The sequence below is a fragment of the Larimichthys crocea genome, chromosome III (genome assembly GCF_000972845.2).
Source record: "Larimichthys crocea isolate SSNF chromosome III, L_crocea_2.0, whole genome shotgun sequence".
NCBI classification, from domain to species: Eukaryota; Metazoa; Chordata; class Actinopteri; family Sciaenidae; genus Larimichthys; species Larimichthys crocea.
The window spans coordinates 26,710,517-26,729,690 of NC_040013.1; the positions used below are offsets into that span (position 1 = coordinate 26,710,517).

At 41.9% G+C, this 19,174-nt stretch overlaps 1 protein-coding gene across 1 annotated transcript; it reads left to right on the forward strand.

Annotated features, from left to right (window-relative positions):
• Positions 1 to 1,190: 1,190 nt before the first annotated feature.
• On the forward strand, positions 1,191 to 18,908 carry tmem161b (transmembrane protein 161B). The gene is made up of 12 exons (XM_027277869.1): positions 1,191 to 1,640; positions 7,404 to 7,507; positions 8,529 to 8,609; positions 10,163 to 10,260; positions 10,375 to 10,531; positions 11,973 to 12,124; positions 12,236 to 12,296; positions 12,428 to 12,568; positions 13,943 to 14,056; positions 14,898 to 15,072; positions 15,709 to 15,805; positions 15,905 to 18,908. Exons 1-12 carry the CDS (start codon positions 1,638 to 1,640, stop codon positions 16,192 to 16,194), a joined length of 1,473 nt encoding a protein of 490 aa, XP_027133670.1. The 5' UTR covers positions 1,191 to 1,637; the 3' UTR covers positions 16,195 to 18,908.
• The last annotated feature ends 266 nt before the right edge of the window (positions 18,909 to 19,174 follow it).

A 19,174-nucleotide genomic window follows, 5' to 3' on the forward strand; every position in this document is an offset into this window, starting at 1 on the left:
GGGAAGACATGGCGACGGTAGAAAATAGCTTTGAAATACAGGATGCACCGAGCAGTTTTAAATCACCTGTGTGGCGGCATTTTGGATTCCCTATATACACAAATACAACCGGTGAGAAATGGACAGACAAAACCAAAACAGCATGTAAACATTGCAATAGACTGCTAACATACAGCGGCAACACGCAGCAGCATATTCACGGCCACCACAGTGAGAAGCAAAGTAACGTTACGCCACCTCGTCAGCGAAAACTGCACATCACACCAGTTGACACCAGTTTACTTGTGAGATTGTTTCTAAAGAATAAAAGATAAAAGATATTTTTCATGTATTTTGTTGTTTAAGATGACCGTGTAAGTTGCACTTTTTATAAGAGAACACAAACTATTTGAGAGATTAAGATTTAAAAAAAATTCCTCCAAATAAAAAGATAATTTCATTTGGTCCATAATTTGTCTGTAGTTCATTTTAATTAAAAAAGAAAAGAAAATCGTGAGAAAAACGTATCGTGAACAAAAAAAAATCATGAACCGTATCGAGTCGTGAGTTGAGTGTATCGTTACATCCCTAATCGTTAGATAAACTGCCAAACCATTCCATGCAATTAAAAAACTCGACTCCCATCCCTGTTTATCACAGGTAGAGACGCCGACAGTGCTGATTTACCAGTATAAACACCTGCAGAGTGCTATGTGTGTGTGTGTGTAAATGGTAAATGGACTGTACTTACATAGCGCCTTTCTAGTCTTACAGGACACATCTCAATCACACACCGATGGCATCGGCTGCCATGCAAGGTGCCAACTGCTCATCAGTTTTTCGGAGCTAAGCATTCATACGCATTCACAGCCTTCAGGAGCATTTTGGGGTTCGGTATCTTGACCAAGAACCGAACCGGGATCGAACCTGTGATGTTCTGATTAGTGTGTGCAGTCAACAATAACAGTGCAAAACAAACAAACAAACAAACAGAGGCCTGCAGACTGTGACACCTGCCTGTCAGACATCTGCTGCAGGTACAACTGTGTCACGTGTGCTGCAGGTGCAGCTGTGTCACGTGCGCTGCAGGTACAGCTGTGTCACGTGCGCTGCAGGTACAGCTCTGTCACGTGTGCTGCATGACTCTCTCTGCTCTCTTCCGGTTGCGGCGCGGTCCTGAGCTATACTTTATAGACGCCTTTTGTAATCCTGCACAAAATACACAAAAAAGCACGCAACATTTAAACCTGACTTAAAACGAAGTCGGGCGTGCGTGCATTTAACACGCGCGATAGCCTCGGTTTTATTTGCATTTGTGAAATCTATGAATGATTCACTCGCGGTGTTTTATCCTTTCTGCTCAGGCGTTATCTGAAGACAGCTCCCTTTACCCGAAATGTTTTAGTGTGACCTCTACTGCAAAATACCTCAGGAGCGCAGAGGCGTTCAGGCGTCTTTTTTATTTTTGGGACGATATATATATATTTATATATATATAACAGCGATCTCCTGCACGGACACGATGCCAGCTTGAATGAGAAACAGCTTCACTGTGTGCGCAAACATCAGCAGGGAGGGCTTATGTGCTGCCTGCCGCTTGATTTCCGACTCGGGGCGCTCAGTGTTGTCGGAGTCCGTGTCAGCTGCACCGCGTCAACATGGTGAGCACCTGAACGCACCGCGCTGTCTCTTTCTCTTTTCTCTCTCTTCATTCATTCACACTGTTATCATTTGTCCTGTGTGGTTATCTTTCTGCTTCATGTGCAGACAGAGACTCACCGGGACTGCAGTGTGAGCTTAGCCTAGCCTGTTAGCCGCAGCAGGCCGTCTGCAGATGTTATAACAGGTTATAACGTGCACTGTGTGTGAGAGGCGTTCACTTGCATGCGATTATTCAGGATTGCAGACATCAGTCGGTGTTATAAGAGGAGAGATTCATCATATTAACACGTAGATGAGCATGCAATGCAGCTGGCTGCAGGATACCTTCAAGGTGTGTTCACTCACCTCACCTCACCTGCTCAGTTTGACCTCAGGATGACCTCAGAGAGGGCATCAGCTCAGTCCATAGATACTTGTGTTGTAAATGTTTGGGATTGCTGACATCAGTCAGTGTTATAGAGGAGACATTCATCATATCAACATGTAGCTAAGCATACCTTTGGGGAGGGAAAGTCAAGGTGTGTTCACTCACCTCACCTGCTCAGTTTGACCTCAGGATGCCCTCAGAGGAACTCTTAGTTATGATTTCTCATTTGGTGTGACTTTAATTTCACAAGCGTCTGATGATTTAAATCAGATTTCATGCCAAGGGTTTTGTCAAATGTTTGCATCCTGATCTTACAGAGAGGGAACTGCACTTTGTGCATCTTTTCTTTTACATTACATGTGTATGTAACGTTGTACTCAAAAGGTGTACTTTGAATCATTCACTGACATCAGTCAGTCTTTATAGAGAAGAGATTTATCATATCAACACGTAGGTAAGCATGCATTTCAGCTGGCTGCAGGTGTGTTCACTCACCTCACCTCACCTGCTCAGTTTGACCTCAGGATGACCTCAGAGGAGCTCTTAGTTATAATTTCTCATTTGATCTAACTTAATTTCAACTTTATTTCTTTATATAGCACCTTTTCATACAGAACTGTAGCCCAAAGTGCTTCACAGAGCAGAGTAAAAACAGAAACAGACAAAAACTAACAGCTCTTAAGGTAAGAGAGCAGTTGCATGAAAAACTAGAGATTAGAAGAAATGTAAAAAAAAGTATGAAACTACAACAATGAAACAAATAAGAAGAAAAATTAAGACCTATAGGGTAAAAAGCAGAATTTAATTTAGATAAGACCTGTACAGTGAATAAGCTCCAGAGATAAAAGTAACAGGGAGTGATCAGGACCTAAAAACTCAGCAGTGAATGGCCAGGCACCTTAGGTAAAAACCTGGCTAAAAAAGTTGTTTTTTAAAAATAAATACAGAGGTGCAGTCCCTCAGATCCATAGGCAGGCTGTTCCAGAGATGGGGGGCCGCAGTAGGTAAAAGTGGCCTCACCAAACTTCTTAGTGGAAGTTCTGGGGACAATTAGGAGCCCAGATGCCGAGGATCTCTCAAGCATCTGATGATTTAAATCACTGTTTTTGTTAAACCTGTCAGGAAAAATGTTTGAATCCTGATCTTACAGAGAGAAAATTGCACTCTGTGCACCTTTTTTACATTACATGTATGTAACAGTCAAAGAATGGGCACCCATGATGGTGTCAGACAATATTGAAATGTAACAACACGATCGTGGAGTTTCATTGCTGGATTTGTATTATTAATGTTTGGGTGTGTTGATATTTTTTATTCTACAGATGGTATAATCTGAATGTCCTAATCTTCTTGAATGTTTTCTTCTGTTACAGCAGCTAGAAAAGGGTAGTGACAAAAACTTACAAAATAGCACTAGTAATATGGAAATGATTGACAGCCAGGTGCTTTCATCTATTCTTCAAATCAAGCAGGTTGAACACATGGATACGACACATTCCCAGTTTATTGTAGTATCAGCTGTATACTGTAAACGGTAATACTACAAGGAGAGGGGGAATGAAATACTTGAGCCTCAGTACATTAAAGAAGCGATGTCATCTAGTGTCTTACATCTCTATCTACAGCAGTCAATAGCTGACCAGAGAAATGCACCAAGAGTAGTCGAGATGAATGAAGCTGGGGAAGCATCTGTCAATAAGGGGGTTCACTGCTTCGAAGTTAGTTTTAATGGACGAAATAGTAGTGAGGTGTTTGAGCTCTTATGGACAGTGGTTATCAGTGCAGCTCCCACTCCCCAGCCCCCTACAGATTTCATTTGGTTGTTGTGCGGAGGGGGGTCAAGCAGACTGGCCAAGATAAGAGTGTCCATGCTGGCTCAATTTCCCCCAGGCCTGGTATCCTTGGAGGGCCCCCACAGAGAGTGGTCAGCATCCACCAAACGAAGGTTGTGTGCTTTTTGACCTATATAGCATGACCATAACTCACATGAAGAAATGTCTTGAGTCAGACGTTGCGTTTGGTCACGCGTCACATCTCGAGTGAGTATGATTGCCAAATTAATGGCACCCACTCTCTCCCCTCTGTGGCTCCAGAAGAGGTATTGACTTTAGCTTTTGGAGCTTACCTCCTGCCGGGTGACACTGGGGATCCCCATGACCAATCCAAAATCTAGGTCTAGTGTGTAGGTTTGACCTCACCATCTCTCCTGTTCATTCACCTTCTACACCTACTGCAGTCAGAGAAAGATTTGACCATTGCTCAGAAATATATTTACTAGTATTATGCACAGGGTTAATGATTATAATCAGTGTAGCCTTTGTTAGAAGCTGGATATATGTGAGTTGGCATGTTCCACTCTACACAGCCTGAATAATAATGTCATATCAGAAATTTAGACTTTATGTATATTAAAAAATCTAATCTGAAGGCTTAAAGCAGGGTTGGCAACCAATCAGGGTTGGCAAGCACATAACCAGCCACAGGACAGACAGTCTGTGAGTTAGTTACATCGGTTGACGTCCGTGATGTTCGGCTTCTGGCCGAGCGAGCTTCAGCTCTTTCAGTGTTACGTAAAGATGCTCAAGGCTGCACTAACAAAAAATAATAATAAAATAATCAGTGTTTGTTGTTGAAAAGAGAGTACAGTGTGCACAGACGTTATAAACATCACCAATAACTAAAAGCCATAGGGTATGCTCCATGCGCTCGATGATGAACCGACCCTAATGACACATTTTCAGAATCTGCATGTCAGCAGAGTCTGTGTTTGACTTTTTTTTCATTCTATGAAAAACACATTTCTTAATGGACCAAGAGTTCCCAAAATTGCTACCAGGACACACATCAGACGAAGTGAAATTAACATTTAAAATTGCCCTTTTAGGGTGAATTTAGGCTCTTGAGTAGGGTGAGGATCAGCCTGAAATAGCAAATAAGGCTTCCGGATTTATTGCTGAGTATTCATATTTATATTGTAACTGTAGATTCCACTGGTACACGCCCAGGTGCCGGCACAGACAGAAGACCGTTGTTGGAAAGGAGAAAAAGTATTTTGTCTGGGATTAGTTGGCTAATTGGTTCTCTTTGCCGTGGATGTGTGTAGGCACAGATATCAATGATTCCTGCCGATTGCCAAAGAGATAGGTCAACCCACAGACCTTACCCTACAGTGAGTGGATAAAAGCGCAGCAGGACTGGAATGATTCTGGCCTCTTAAGCCTAAGTGAATATTGATCCAAGTGTGCTGGGTTGATATTGAGCTCCTTATGTTGCTAAATCTTTTGGTACCTACCACAGGAGTGCTGGCTGTTCATTCTCCTGGGCACACGGAGGCAGACACTGTGACTAAGAGAGGTGTTCAGTGAACATTGTATTTACACGGCGAAATTACAGTAGTTGATTCGTTAATTAACTAAATCCTTTATAGGCCTACTTAAACCCAAAAATCGAATGTGTAAACATGCACATATTGAGGTGATGGACATTTCTTGAATAAAACCAGAGATATTAAAGACACAGTTACACAGTAGAGAACAACCTCTCATGGTGTAGACTGTCATGACAATCTACACTATGTCATCACGACTACCCCTAACCCACTAAATGTACACCTGAAGTCTTATCAGTGTTTCGAGAGGTGTCTTAAGTTATAAAGAGTAATGGGGGATCATCCTGTTTACCATGATGTCATATGATAGTTGTTGATGAAATCTTGTAGCCATGTGATTGAGAGACATTTTTATCCCATGAATCACGGTGTAAATCATGCTCAGGCACTCGTTGGTAGTCTAAAAGATTTGTGGCACACGGTGGCGTCAAGTAAAAAAAAGGAAGTGAAGAAGAAGAGTTGCTCTGAGGAATCTTAACGTGACCTTATGTATGTTTGTGGTTTGACTCAATAACACTGAGCTAATCTCCCGGGTTCCACAGAGTGCTCTCCTTGACTTTGTTTATAGTGAAACGAAGGTCATCCTGTGTTTGAACGCTGGATCATAATCAAGGTCTTTGAGCCCAAACTCTCAACAACGTTCCCTCCTGTAGTATTTAGCTACAAAGAAAGCCTGCTCTCCTTTTTGGTTCATTATTAACTGAGCATCTCACCTAAAGGAAAGAGGCATGCGGTCTTGCAATTTAAAAGCAGTCCTCCTCTTGGGATCGTGTACGTTTCATAGCAATGCATAACTAGATTTTGTTTACAAGTAGTCTCACATAGCCAGACTCTACGCTTGGAGACTGGAGAGAGAGGTCTGGCTGAACCCTTTTTAGTACCGTAGTAACGGGGAGTTGGAAATAGGGCTGCCACAAACGATTATTTTGATAGTCGACTAATCACCGATTATTTTTCCGATTATTTTTCGACTAATTGGATCATGCGTAAATTGACGTAAAGCTCGCAGACAGAGCTGTGAGCCACCTTCTCCCCCGAGTCTTTTCATGCCGACCCGGAGCCGCCTCGGAGGAAATGCGCCCGGCGGAGGCCAGCCAGCGCCAGGGAGAGGTCCCACGAGGGGATCCTCCCGCACCGTGCGGCCGTCCCTGACCCGCCGAGTTGAATCCCCCGGGCAGACTGCGCGGAAGTTGCGGAAAAATCGCGGTGATTGGTTAAAATTGCAACACCGCCCTGAATTCACGGGGATTCACTGAAGTTGCGTTGAAGTTGCAAATTACAACATCGTGAATTCCTGGAGGGTCTGTGTTATGGTATCATTTATGGTACAGTCAGGCCTGACGCCGATTACCACTACTGCGCATGTGCGTAGGGGTGTGTCTATGTGACAGAAAGGCAAGCGCAGTTTCGAGAGAAAAGCCAAGTTAATAAAAAAAAAAAACGATGCGTCGACTACTAAAATAGTTGTTGACGATTTTGTTCGTCGACATAACCGTGACTAATCGTGGCAGCCCTAGTTGGAAAGCAGTAACATTCAAATTATGGAAGGGGAGGCGAATGTCAACTAAAATATTCGGCCTGCTTCCTCTGACTCAGACTAGTAGTCTGAGTAGTAGTATATCAGAGAATCTGTTACAGCAAGTGACAACAATCATCTCTGCACTGCAATGTTTGTTGGGACAACATACTGTATGTGGTGCCTATTCAAAAACGTGTGAGTCAACAGGCATGTCTGTCGGTGTGTAGAGGGCACATTGAAAGAATTGTATTGTTTACATGAATACATGCATTTAAGGTTTGACATGGATCTGATATTGGTAATACAATTATGGACCTTAATATGCATTTAAAATATTTTATAGACACAGTTAGAACATATGCCTCAGCCTTTATTAGTCCACAGCCTGTACTTGTTACGTGTAAGTGCTTTATAGCACGTCTAATTAGTATTTAAATGTGATTTCTTTTTTTCTTCTTTTTTTTTAAACCCCCATCCTATTTCCACAGGGTGTGATTGGTGTGCAGCTGGTGGTTACCATGGTAATGGCCAGTGTAATTCAGAAAATCATACCTCATTATTCCTTCGCAAGATGGCTACTCTGCAGTGGCAGGTAAGTAGCATCCTGTACATGCTGTTTCACATAGTTTCTCTAAATGCTACAGTCTCATTTCTGCAGTAATTTCTTTGCCCTCTGAAATGTTTGGTTCAAAAAGAGAAGCCAGAACAATGGGGATCAAAATGTTTACGACAAAAAGCTTTGGCTAGAAGAAGAAGGAGAAAAAATTTAAAAAATCATACCGCAAAAGACCAAAAGGCATCAAAATACTGGAATGACCCGAGAGGACGACGCATAAACACAAAGTGCCCGCCTTATTTCCTCTAATTAGTTCCACATGTGTTTTTCAAGAGCTTCTTGGAACGCGTTTAATAATTAATTCATTTTCCTTTTTCAGGGCACCGTTGAATCAATTTTGAAAACTTTTTCACCCAAAGCAAGAGTCCTAGGATTTCCCTCTAGAATATTTTGTAATTAATTTTCCATAATAAATGAATGTGCACGGGTCAAAACAAGCTGCGCTCCTTCCATCTGCCTCTAAGAACTTCTCGGGATGCTCTGACAAGAGGGTTTCCAAACAAAGTTAAGGAGGGTGCCTGAAATGTTTGTCCTCCTTTTTAAGGATGCTCCCATTTCAAACTCGGTCCTTAAGGACAAATAACCTTGCTGCTGTCGATCCTCTCAAAAGTGCTTTTTAGATGTGTATCAAAGTCACTGATGTGAAGTAAAGATTTTTAGAAATGTCGGTTTTATGTTTATGTGTTACTTCAGTAAATAAATAATTGCTTTAAGAAGTGACCTAAAGATGTTTCAAGCGTTTTAGTAATAAGCAACTTTCCCTTTATTCTTACAAGAAATGGAAGTGATTAGCCAATACTCCTCTTCCAAGTCCAAATCACTTCAGAATCAACACAATGAAGTATTTTATACCGTATATCTTGATGATTATATGATCGGATAACAAATCTTGCTCAGTCCTTTATTTGTTCCTGATCCACAACTTTGAAATATTTGCTTCATTGTGACCATTTCTGAGCCTGATTTTCACGTCTCTCTCCTTTTTCTGCGTTGACAGTCTGCGGTGGTATCAGCACCCTACGGAAGATGAGCTGAGGAGCTTAGCTGGGAAACAAAAAGGACAGAAGAGGAAAGACAGGTAGGTTATGAAGGGGGAGCTGGAATGAAGTAGGACTATTGTTTGGGGGGGTTGTGGGGGCGGGGGGCATGCAGTGGCACAGAGGAGGTACAAAAGGCACCCCTTTCATCAGAGAGGAAAGAAAAGCCAAGAAACCGATATTTGAGATAGACGGAGGCCACAGGCATGTCTGCAAACAGATGAAGCTGGCGTGTTTATGTGGCTCATTTAAGGCCTGTTTGAAGTGAAGAGACAGAAGTCTGTTTTTGTTGTTTCGTTCCTTTATGGCTCTTCATCGAGGCTCAAGAGAAACGCAGCTTAGAAGTGGCACTGTCTAGCAGATGTGAGAAAAGTTGGTCCTTCTTTACAGAGCCATTACTATTTAGGCTATTTTAAGGGCTGACAGTTTAAAAAGGATTGTATCCTCTCTGAAATCAAAGTTTCCCAAACAGCATTATGTCTTCAAAGCAGTCAGATGTTAAGCTTTGATTCTGGAAGATGATTTCCCTTCAAGGCTACTTTACAGCTTAAAAAAAAACCTATTCAATATTTGAATAGCAGGTGGAAGTTGAACCATATGTTGAACATGTGATATAGCGCCGTTTCCTTTGTTCTCTCCTTTTTAAATGTGAATTTAAATGTGAAGTCACAACTGAAAGTTAATCCTTACTGTTCCTCGTGGTGTCCAGCTCCTAACTTAAGGGGGTTTTTGTAGCGCAGTCCTTTCTCTGACCCTGTATGAGGCAGGTCAAGGCTCTCCAGCACCACATGATCAGTAATCCCTCGAAGAAAAAGATGGACCCACTGTCCTTTTGCCAGCTCGTGCCATGCAGCTCCGTTCCCTTTGTTAACGGTCTGACTCCCTCAGTCAGGGGTGAAGCTGAGCCCCTTTTTTTTTTTCCTGTCAGGTGCCTCAAAGATGAAATCTGTTCAGGGCATGTTTGGCCCTTGAGTCTTACAGTGGCATTGTCCTGTGAATCCAGCACACACACAGGGCTGAACAAACAAAGCCCAGAACTGAGGAGGCCCACCAGACAGTTGTTGAAGCCTAAAGAACAGCTCTCCATTTGCCTGCTGTTGGCGATTTAGCACCACTTATGCATTGCCAGCCCAGTAGTATTAGTTGTAATATAAGCAACTAGAATCTGCCAACTTTTAAATTGGACGCCAGAGCTGCTTTGAACATCACAACGAAGAAGACTCAACTGCGAGGGATTTACTATCGCAATGACTATTCGGAAGGATAGGAAAACATAAGATAAGTTCTAGTTGAAGGACGGCAAATTTACCAGTATTTACTGCAGAAATACTCGAGCCAAGGAATGTGTGGACCATCTCCTTTTCAGTTGTATAAAAGGCAAGATGTGACAAAAACCTAAACAGAAAATATCTGCAAGAACACATTCCACTGCAAGGGGTTTCTTTTCATCATACTGATCTATTTTATAGTTTGAATCAGGATATAAAAAAATAAGTGAAATCTAAAGTCTAAAGTCTTCATCTTGGAATTTCTTGTTTTTTGGTACCCTGACGCTCGTTCTTGTTGTTTTGCCGCTCTCTCCCCTTTCCTCTAGGAAGTATAATGGCCACATAGACAATAAGCCGCTAACGGTTCCCAAGGACATCGACTTACAGCTGGAGACGAAATGCATCACAGAAGTCGACACCTTAGGTATAAATCTGAGAGGACTAATGTCTAAAGTTTAATGCTCACTTTTTTAAAATCATATACTCTTAATGCTGTGTTGCATCTGTTTGGATTCATTCATTCTCTTTATGTCCGCAGCATTGCACTACTTCCCAGAGTTCCAGTGGCTGGTGGATTTCACAGTAGCGGCAACTCTAGTCTATCTGATAACAGAACTCTACTACAGTGTGGCTCAGGCCTCAGGAGAGATGAACATCAGCGTGGTCTGGTGCCTGCTGGTACTCGCTTTTGTCATGTATCCTTACATCAGGGACTCTTTACATCTTGGTTTTTCATTTTTTTTTCTCATCAGCCTGTGTTTTGATGTAAACTGTCTTTAAATTGGACACACGTTCACGCCGTACATTGAATCTGTGGGTGGTTTGGCAACACTGTAGGTTTTCTATGTATCCTCCACACTCATACATTTTCACTTTACATTCTTCGCCCACCATCCCACATATGTAGTGGGTTAACATCAATTTGTTTTTAAGAGACCAGATCATTCCAGCTTGATTGTGTGGATGCAGCAGAGGCAGAGAGACTATAAAGTGACTGCTAAAGCTCCAGCTGACTTGACTTCCGCCGCCTTTATGCTCCACACAGCTACCTGCTATTTTTCTACGCTGAATGATGGTTAAATAATATGCATTATCCTTGCCACCAACTGCAGGGATCAATCTTTCCAGTGCTCCTGGACGGGGGCCGGCTCACTGCGGTCAGATGGTGTGTCATTTCCTGCCTACGTCGGAGATTGGAGGCCCAATTTTCACAGCCCAACAGACTGATATGCTTGGGGAAAAGGACAGATTGTAGAACAGATGAAATGGGACTATGAAGATGAAGATGAGGGAATATGTTGGCTCAATATATGTGTTAATGGGACACTTGATTTTAGTTTTTCCTATTTCAGCTTTGATGATATGTTTAAGACTCCTGGCCCTGGAGATGAGCTCTGCTGCCTTAACCTTCGCTGATAACCTGGGAGCCGCACGCTCCTCAAGTGTCTGCATCTTACAGTACCTCGCTGCACATCCTCACTTTCGGCCAATGTTGACAGGCCAACTCTGCGGTATATTAATTGTAGCCCACCACATGATAGCTCAAACACGACTATTTCTCTTTTCAACCCCATGCTGGCTCGAACACGTCTGGTCAGTGTTTATACAGCTGTCTTCACAGCACTGAATAGAAGAGGGGGAAAAAAAACAAAGAAGACTCCATTGAATTGAATACCTTTTTCTTGAAATGGACTAGAAGGGAGTGAAAAATTGCCATGCTGTCACCTGAAATGTTGCAGAAACTGAGAGCTTCATCGCCGTGGAGACCAGGGTTTTCTTTAGAAACATGCCCTGTCCTTAGCCTTGTGATCAGTGTCGCCAGGGCCAGAATGAAATACTATTACATCCTCAATGGCAGGCATTGGTGCCAAGACCCACAAATTCTGCACCCACACATATAATGGGTAGTGTGTACACACACGCACTCTTTGTACTTGTACAAAGATGAAATGCATTTTGTGTGATGAATGGTGTGCGTTTAGTGTTCTAAATGTTTTGTATTGGTTGATTGCAGAGACTTTATTTCCGTTTCCCTTGAACCTAAAAAGGCATTGAAAATATATCTGCAGTGGTTTGTGTTTGCTTTGTATGACTGTGTGCTTGTAGAGATGTTTTTCCTTGACTCGGTCTCCACAGCAAGACCCTTTTCTCTCTAACGGCCCACTACTTCAAGCTGGAGGAAGGAGGCGAGCGTTCACTCTGCATTACCTTTGCTTTCTTCTTTTTCGTCAAAGCCATGGCCATTCTCATCGTCACTGAAAACTACCTGGAGTTTGGTTTGGAGACCGGTGAGCGCTGCAGTAATTCTTTTCTCACAAATGACCCCGTTAGTCACAACCAAATCAGATTGCTTTTGGCACCAGACAGTGAGTCACTTTAAAACATTTCTTCATTTTTAGGTTTTGCAAACTTCTCTGACAGCGCTCTACACTTTCTGCAGCACCAGGGCTTGGAGTCCCAGTAAGTACAAAATCAGTATTCTCATAGTATCATATTTTTGTTTTTTGTTTTTTTTCCCCCTCTGCCTTCATGAATTCTTTATGACTCATGAAACTACAGTAGTATCTCACTATGTGTTTTCTCTTTCACAGGGGCCCCATATCTAAACTCACCTTCAAGCTGATCCTGGCCCTTCTCTGCTCCCTGATTGGAGCATTTCTAACTTTCCCTGGCCTACGATTGGCACAAATGCACCTAGATGCACTCAATCTGACCACAGACAAATTTACACAGTGAGTCCACTGCAGTAATTGTCTTCACTCCTGTGCTCACTCATGTATTTTTCATTGAGTACTTTTGATCTCTTCCTTATGCTTAATAATGAGGATGTAAAAGGTGGAAAGTCAGGGCAATATTTGTTGAAATAAGACTTTAAGATCAGTTCCTGGTCAGGAAAAATGTCTAATGTGCTTTATTTTATTTATATTTTACTATTGTTAGTTGTCCTGTGTTTTATAGCTGCTTTAGCAGCACTTTTTCTCAGCTCAGCCTTGAGCGTCACATCCTCGACAGTGGTATTTTTAGCCGACGTAAACGAATAAATTGTTTTTGATAATAATAGAAAAAAGCTTTAGGATAGTCCGCCGTGGTTCTGGGTTTAATTAATACGCGGAGTGCTCATATTCTCCACAAACACAGACCTCAGGTAGTACCAAGAAGCCAAATATAGTGCAGTTGTACTTGTCTCCTACTATTCAGTGTATGTCACATAGGGGAGAGAGAGCACCCTGTGAGTCAGATGAAGACTTCCTCAGTCGGGGCGGATTTCTATTTCAGAACTCGCTGGGTGGCATGTCTACGACCATGATAGGGGGTGCAGAGCAGGGAGCGCGTTGCATTCAGATAATCCACTTTGGCATAGCAGACTCTCCAAAATGGCCTCCTCTTCCATTCCCCCAGTTAACTGTCATGAGTTTACATCCTCAGACCCTGTCACTTGTAGGGATTATCTCCGGGCCCTTCAGAATCTGTGCTTCGGTTATCTTCTCAGCCCTCTCAGGGAGAGTTGTATTGATAGCGTATATAGGAGCTTGTTTCTCACTGTGTTAACTTCAAAATAAAGATTTAAAAAGCTTAACATAAAGATTTCAGTGAGCCATGTTGTATCATTGGTGATCACGGTTCAGATTTTCTTCAGTGGTCAGCAGAGATGACTTGCTCATTGTCTGTAATTTTGACGGACATAGTCGAGAAAATTATCATTGATTATGAGACAAACAGCCTATTTAATAGTATTTAAATTTTCAAAACAACTCTATCACAACAACATTTAATATCCAGAACATACAGAATGATTTTCATCTCTTTGCTAATCAATATGCACACTGGCTGCCAACCGGATAGATCTATTATAGGATGTCTACGTGTGTGACAGTCATGCCCGGAGCCTTCAGATTTTTCCATTAATAAAAATTCAGTCAATGACAGAAGTATCGGGGTTGTGCATCATCTGTTGGTCAGATATTTTTAGCTAAACCAAAAATGTACCCACCCTTTTTGGAGGACACAGTTTTCGCTCAAGGAGGCTGAGAAACGGCAAAATAATTGTTGGATGTTTGGATTGCTTTTAACTGGACGTTCTCTCCTTCACCTCCCGTTTGCTACAGGACTCTGCTTCATATCAACTTCCTGTCCCCTCTTATCATGGTCCTGCTGTGGGTGAAGCCCATTACCAAGGACTACATAATGAACCCCACTCTGGACAAGGAGAGTGTGCCTTTGTAAGTAAAATGAATTATCGATGTGCTCAAAAGCAAAATTCTTGTTATTTGTAGGAATAACGGTTTTAGCTGCTTTAAATGTTCTCGGTTAAATTCTCTGATAATAGTTTAACATGATAATAAATGACCATGCTCATTTGTACATGCATGAGACTGAACATGTCTTTAAAAACAAGAGTGCGCTGAAGGTGTACTTGCTCGCACATTTTGCTGATTGATCTGTACTTGGCAGGCAAGTCAGTCGGACTCCCTTGATGTCTAGAAAGCTAATTACCAACCAGTCAAACAAGAGGGAAGAGACAACACTGCAGAGCTGTGGAAATAAAGTAATTGTGGCTTGTGTGCTGGAGAATGGATGTAAACAATGCAACAGCCGTTATGAAAATGGAATTGGTTCGATGAGATAAGGAATGTATTCAGCTCATAGATGAAGTGACAGTTTACACATCGTCTACGTGGGTTAAAATTAGACTCTAAACAAATGTGGCCTCATAGAAGGCTCTCTGTTCATTTGCTGCGTGTTTTGAATTCTGCCATGTGTCAAACTTTCCTCTGATGCCGACAGTGACTTTGATGGCATCAAGGTCAAACATGATATCATGTTATAGCACCCACTTTTCCACCTTTTTATCTCTCCGTTTCACCCTCTTGTGCTTTTTCTTCCGAGTTGTTTATGACTCCTTTTTGCTCCGACTGTTTTTCCCTTTCTGTCTCATTGTCTCTGCCTCCCTTCCAAACGATGGAGCAAAATATGCGACGTGTTGAGTTTTCAGGCCAGAAAAAAAGCTGTCATCCCTTTCATTGTCTCTCTTACTCACTCCTGTCTTTCTATTAATATCAGGATGACCGAGCAGACGTTTGATACGTTGCGGTTGTGGACCATCATACTGATGTGTATACTCCGGCTCGCTATGATGAGACATCATTTGCAGGCCTACCTCAACCTGGCCCAGAAGGGTGTGGAGCAGATGAAGAAGGAGGCGGGGCGGATAAGTACCGTTGACCTGCAGAAGATGGTGAATAAAATACGAGATAAAACAATCCTTATTACATCCAGTAATTCATGGTAACTGTTTAGATCGACTTGCAGATGTGGATAAATTTAGCAGTACACCAATTTCCCTTTTTTATTAAAATCAAATCCAGACACATTTAGGGTGGAGTCTTTGAACGGAAGAACAGAACACAAAATTCAGTCATCTGTGCACAGGACATGCATAATGCAGGAGGCATGCAGGCACCTGTGGTGCACTTGGAAATTGGATACATTATCAGTGAGTGTGTTTAGAACCGGCATCAGTTGTGGCCAAGCACATCAGCGCCTATCGCTGCCTCTAAAAGTGCAGACCAGGTGTTCAGGTGTGAGGCTGCAAATACATGTATGCTGTCAAAGAAAGTCTGCTCTATGCTGCAGGTCTGTTAAAATTGTTCACTTAGTGAGTTTAATTTCAGCCGAAGCTGTTATATTGCTAATGCGATGGTTGTATGGACTTCATTAAAACTGATGTGCTTGCTGTAGGCTGTATTCCTTTTATTAGATGTTTCAGAGGAACAAAAAGCAGTTATGAGCGCGTTAAAGTCTTGGAGGATGCTTTGTTAAGCAGTTTGTGTAAATGCCCGTTGTAACGCAGCTCTTCTATAATTTCACCCAGGTTGCACGTGTTTTTTACTACTTGTGTGTAATCGCACTACAGTATGTGGCACCACTGGTGATGCTGCTGCATACAACTTTGCTGCTAAAAACCTTAGGTGAGTCACGCGCACACACCGCTCAGTGATTTTTTTTCAATTTTCCAATCTGCTTTCAAGTTCAAACTAGTTTTCTTTCCTTTGCCTTCTTTATTCCAGGTGGACACTCATGGTGGGTCTATCCTGAAGAAGACCTGCCTTGCACCCATGAAATGAACTCTGTGATGGGGGCGGCACCAGTAGTAGGCCCAACACCAGCTTCAGTGGTAGAAACGGGAGCCCGGGCGTCAGTAGCCCAGCTGTCAGTGGCCCTGGGAGGCCTGCGGACTGTCTTCAGCCCCTTGCTCTTCCGGGGCCTCTTTTCCTTCTTTGCTTGGTGGATTGCCGCCTGCCTCTTTTCCACCTCTCTCTTTGGCCTCTTCTACCATCAGTATCTCATGGCGGCATAGCATCACTCACCCAGCAGTGGCAGTCAGACTCCCACAGGGCTACTTTGTGTTCAGCCTGATCAGAAAGGACTGAGTGGGGGTGGGGGGCAACAGAGGCCTATTGATGACTGCTCCACACCTCCTTCTTTCTCTCCTCCCTCTGACCACCTCACAATGACTGACCATATCATCAGAGCTCCTGGTTCAACTTCCAGTGCTTCCTCCACAGTTGACTCTGTGAACTCTTGTCATTGTTTTTACTACTACCTTTTTATTTGGAGAGCGAGATTTCTAAACCTTAATAACGGACAGACTAAAGTACGAGTTAAAAGAATATTAATCCGTGTCAGTGGTGTATCGGCATAGTAATGAGAAATTGGTCCGGTACTGTATGTGAGATGTCGATTACAGTTAATTTTATGTGTTGAAAATGGTATGGCAGTTCTGCTCAGTTCCACCAGTTTTGTTGAAGCCAGTGGGGAGAGTTCTTTTTAATGCGTTTTGATCCATCACCATCTCCAGATTCATGATTTTAGAAAGTCCGAAGTGCAGCCACTTACAGTTTCATACGTGTCAGTAGGGAGTCAGATCACTCCCCCCTGTTTTCAGTGGTCACTAAGACTCCTTTTGAGACCACATCACAGACTTATCCAGAGAAAAAACTTCTGGAGGTACTCTGCAAGACTGGATACATGCTGTTCGGTTTTATTGGTTGGCTCTTAGGTGCACAGGAGTCATGCAACTATATATATATATTCCAGTCTGTATCACAGTTCATGGTGATTTCCCACATTGTACAGAAGCTATATTGATCACAGAATATCATTAAGTCTGGAGATTCATCTTGGAGGCTAGTATGCGACTTCATTTTTTTACCTAATATCCCTATTTATTTCTTTTTACTAAGTTTTGGTGGAACTGATAACTGCCATACGTGTGCCCCTTGTTTTGATCAAAACTATAAAAAATGTGTGTTCAAGCAAGATCGCTTGCATTATTTAAATGTCTAAATTCCATTGCCACGGACCACAAAAGTGTCTGAATGAGTCTTAAAATGTCGCGACAAGGACCAATGAGTCTCTGATTATTGGAGGAGGAGCGGCCTGTGGATATTTTCAGAATGGCTGGTCGGGTAGAGATGGGTTAGAGTGGACAACAGATGAAAAAGTTGTACCTGCAGAGGAGGAGGAGGAGATGTTAAAGCTCACGGGGAGACATCTCATTGACTTGAAGCTGATGTATTTTAAAAACGTGTTTTAATTGAACTTGCCATCAAGGACAAACGTAGTTTTTTCAAATGAAAGGCGTTCCAACAGATCTGTGATGTTTCATTTACATTGTGAACTCCCCTGTTTTTATCTGAGCCATTTTTAGAAGCAAGAAGAGATAATTTTACGCTTTTTTTTTTTTTCATTGAGCAGCAGCGATGATTTTAAAGGGAGGACAGCACATAGGGCTCAGTCAAGGTAATGTACTCGTGTCTTTGTGTCTGTCTGCATGTATAGGATCCCTGCTGTAGGTCAGCCGTAATCTGAAAGGGCATTGTGATCAAGAGGAGATGATGTCAACAGATGTTGATAAGCTACTGCCTTTATGTTCTGCTTTTTTTTTAACTTTTACCCATCCATTGCTTTTAAACTATTCAAGAACAATATTTTGTTTGTTTTTATTCTTTTTCTAACATGTTTTTGATTTGAAAATGGTGCCAAGTGAGTCTGTTCCCCCTGTCCCCTGGTTTGGTGTCTGCTAGCGTTCGAAACTACAACTGGACTACAACTCTGCGGCCTTCTGTTTTCTGTCAATCCATCTTGATGAAGAGGGAATCATGGGCTCTGGTTCACACCGGGACAGTATTTACAGTGTCTTTGCATGCTGTAATTGGTTGGTCAGTAAATATACGCACAAACAGTGATAGTGCTCATGAAGCAAAGGCCCAATATGATTGTCCAGTCTGTTCAGGAATGTAGAGTGTCACATGATTCACTGGTCCTCTGGCATTTTATTTTGTCATTACGTTTATCGTAGAGCTGTAATTTCCAGAATTGCAGCTCTATGGTTTTTGTACAGAAAAGATTTTACAAAGCCGAGCAGCACCGTTTCACATTTTTAAATCTCCTGATGTCAGAAGTTTTAGCTTCAGTTGTGTCCGTTTCAAATGATTGGGGGGAATATGCACATAATGAATGTATCAGTCCTGCCTAATTTCTAGATTGTTTTCATGAAAAATGATTTATATGGTGAGTTGATTTAACACCCCACACCCCACACTTCCTCAATCCATGATTTGTCTAATGCATCTGTTAAATCTACCTTTTGAAACTAAATCTAATTTGTCCTAATGACTATTTTTGTTGATTGATTTAACCTTTTGTTATTGTTTTTTTTTGTATTTATTACACATGTTGAGGCCTGTAAACATTTCTAACAGCAAACACTTTATTTTAGAGTGCATGTTGGCTTAAATCAGTGTGTTTGACAATGTGTTTGACAAATCAGTTACAGATCAACCTTTTTTTTTCATTATTTTTTTTAATTGTTCTGGTCTGGTTCGTTAAGAAGTAGCTGGGATATTCAGAATTCAGTGGCCTAACGAGGCATTGTTTCTTCTGTTTGTTACCACCTCAAAGTGTTTATTCATTGTTGGGTTCACGAAGTAAATCACACACATTGTTGTTCTGTTATGTATTTATTTCTGCTTTAGATTTTGTCTTAAATAAATTATGTTCTTTACTATGTCCTTTTTTGTTATTACGCTTCATATATGCACAACAGGGAGATGGTTCATTTATGAAGCTTTAGATGTATCTGGCACTTTAGGTATGTATGTCTTTGTTTTTTTTACTCTCAGCTCGTAGTCCTATAGGTGTAGAAATCTCAGATGGATATATTGGTTGCGGCCATTAAATGCTGCAGATGATTAAAGAGAAAAACTGAGTTTAGATATCTATATTCACTTTGGCAAGTTTTGTCAGTGAATGAATTTACCAAAGTGACAGCAAGT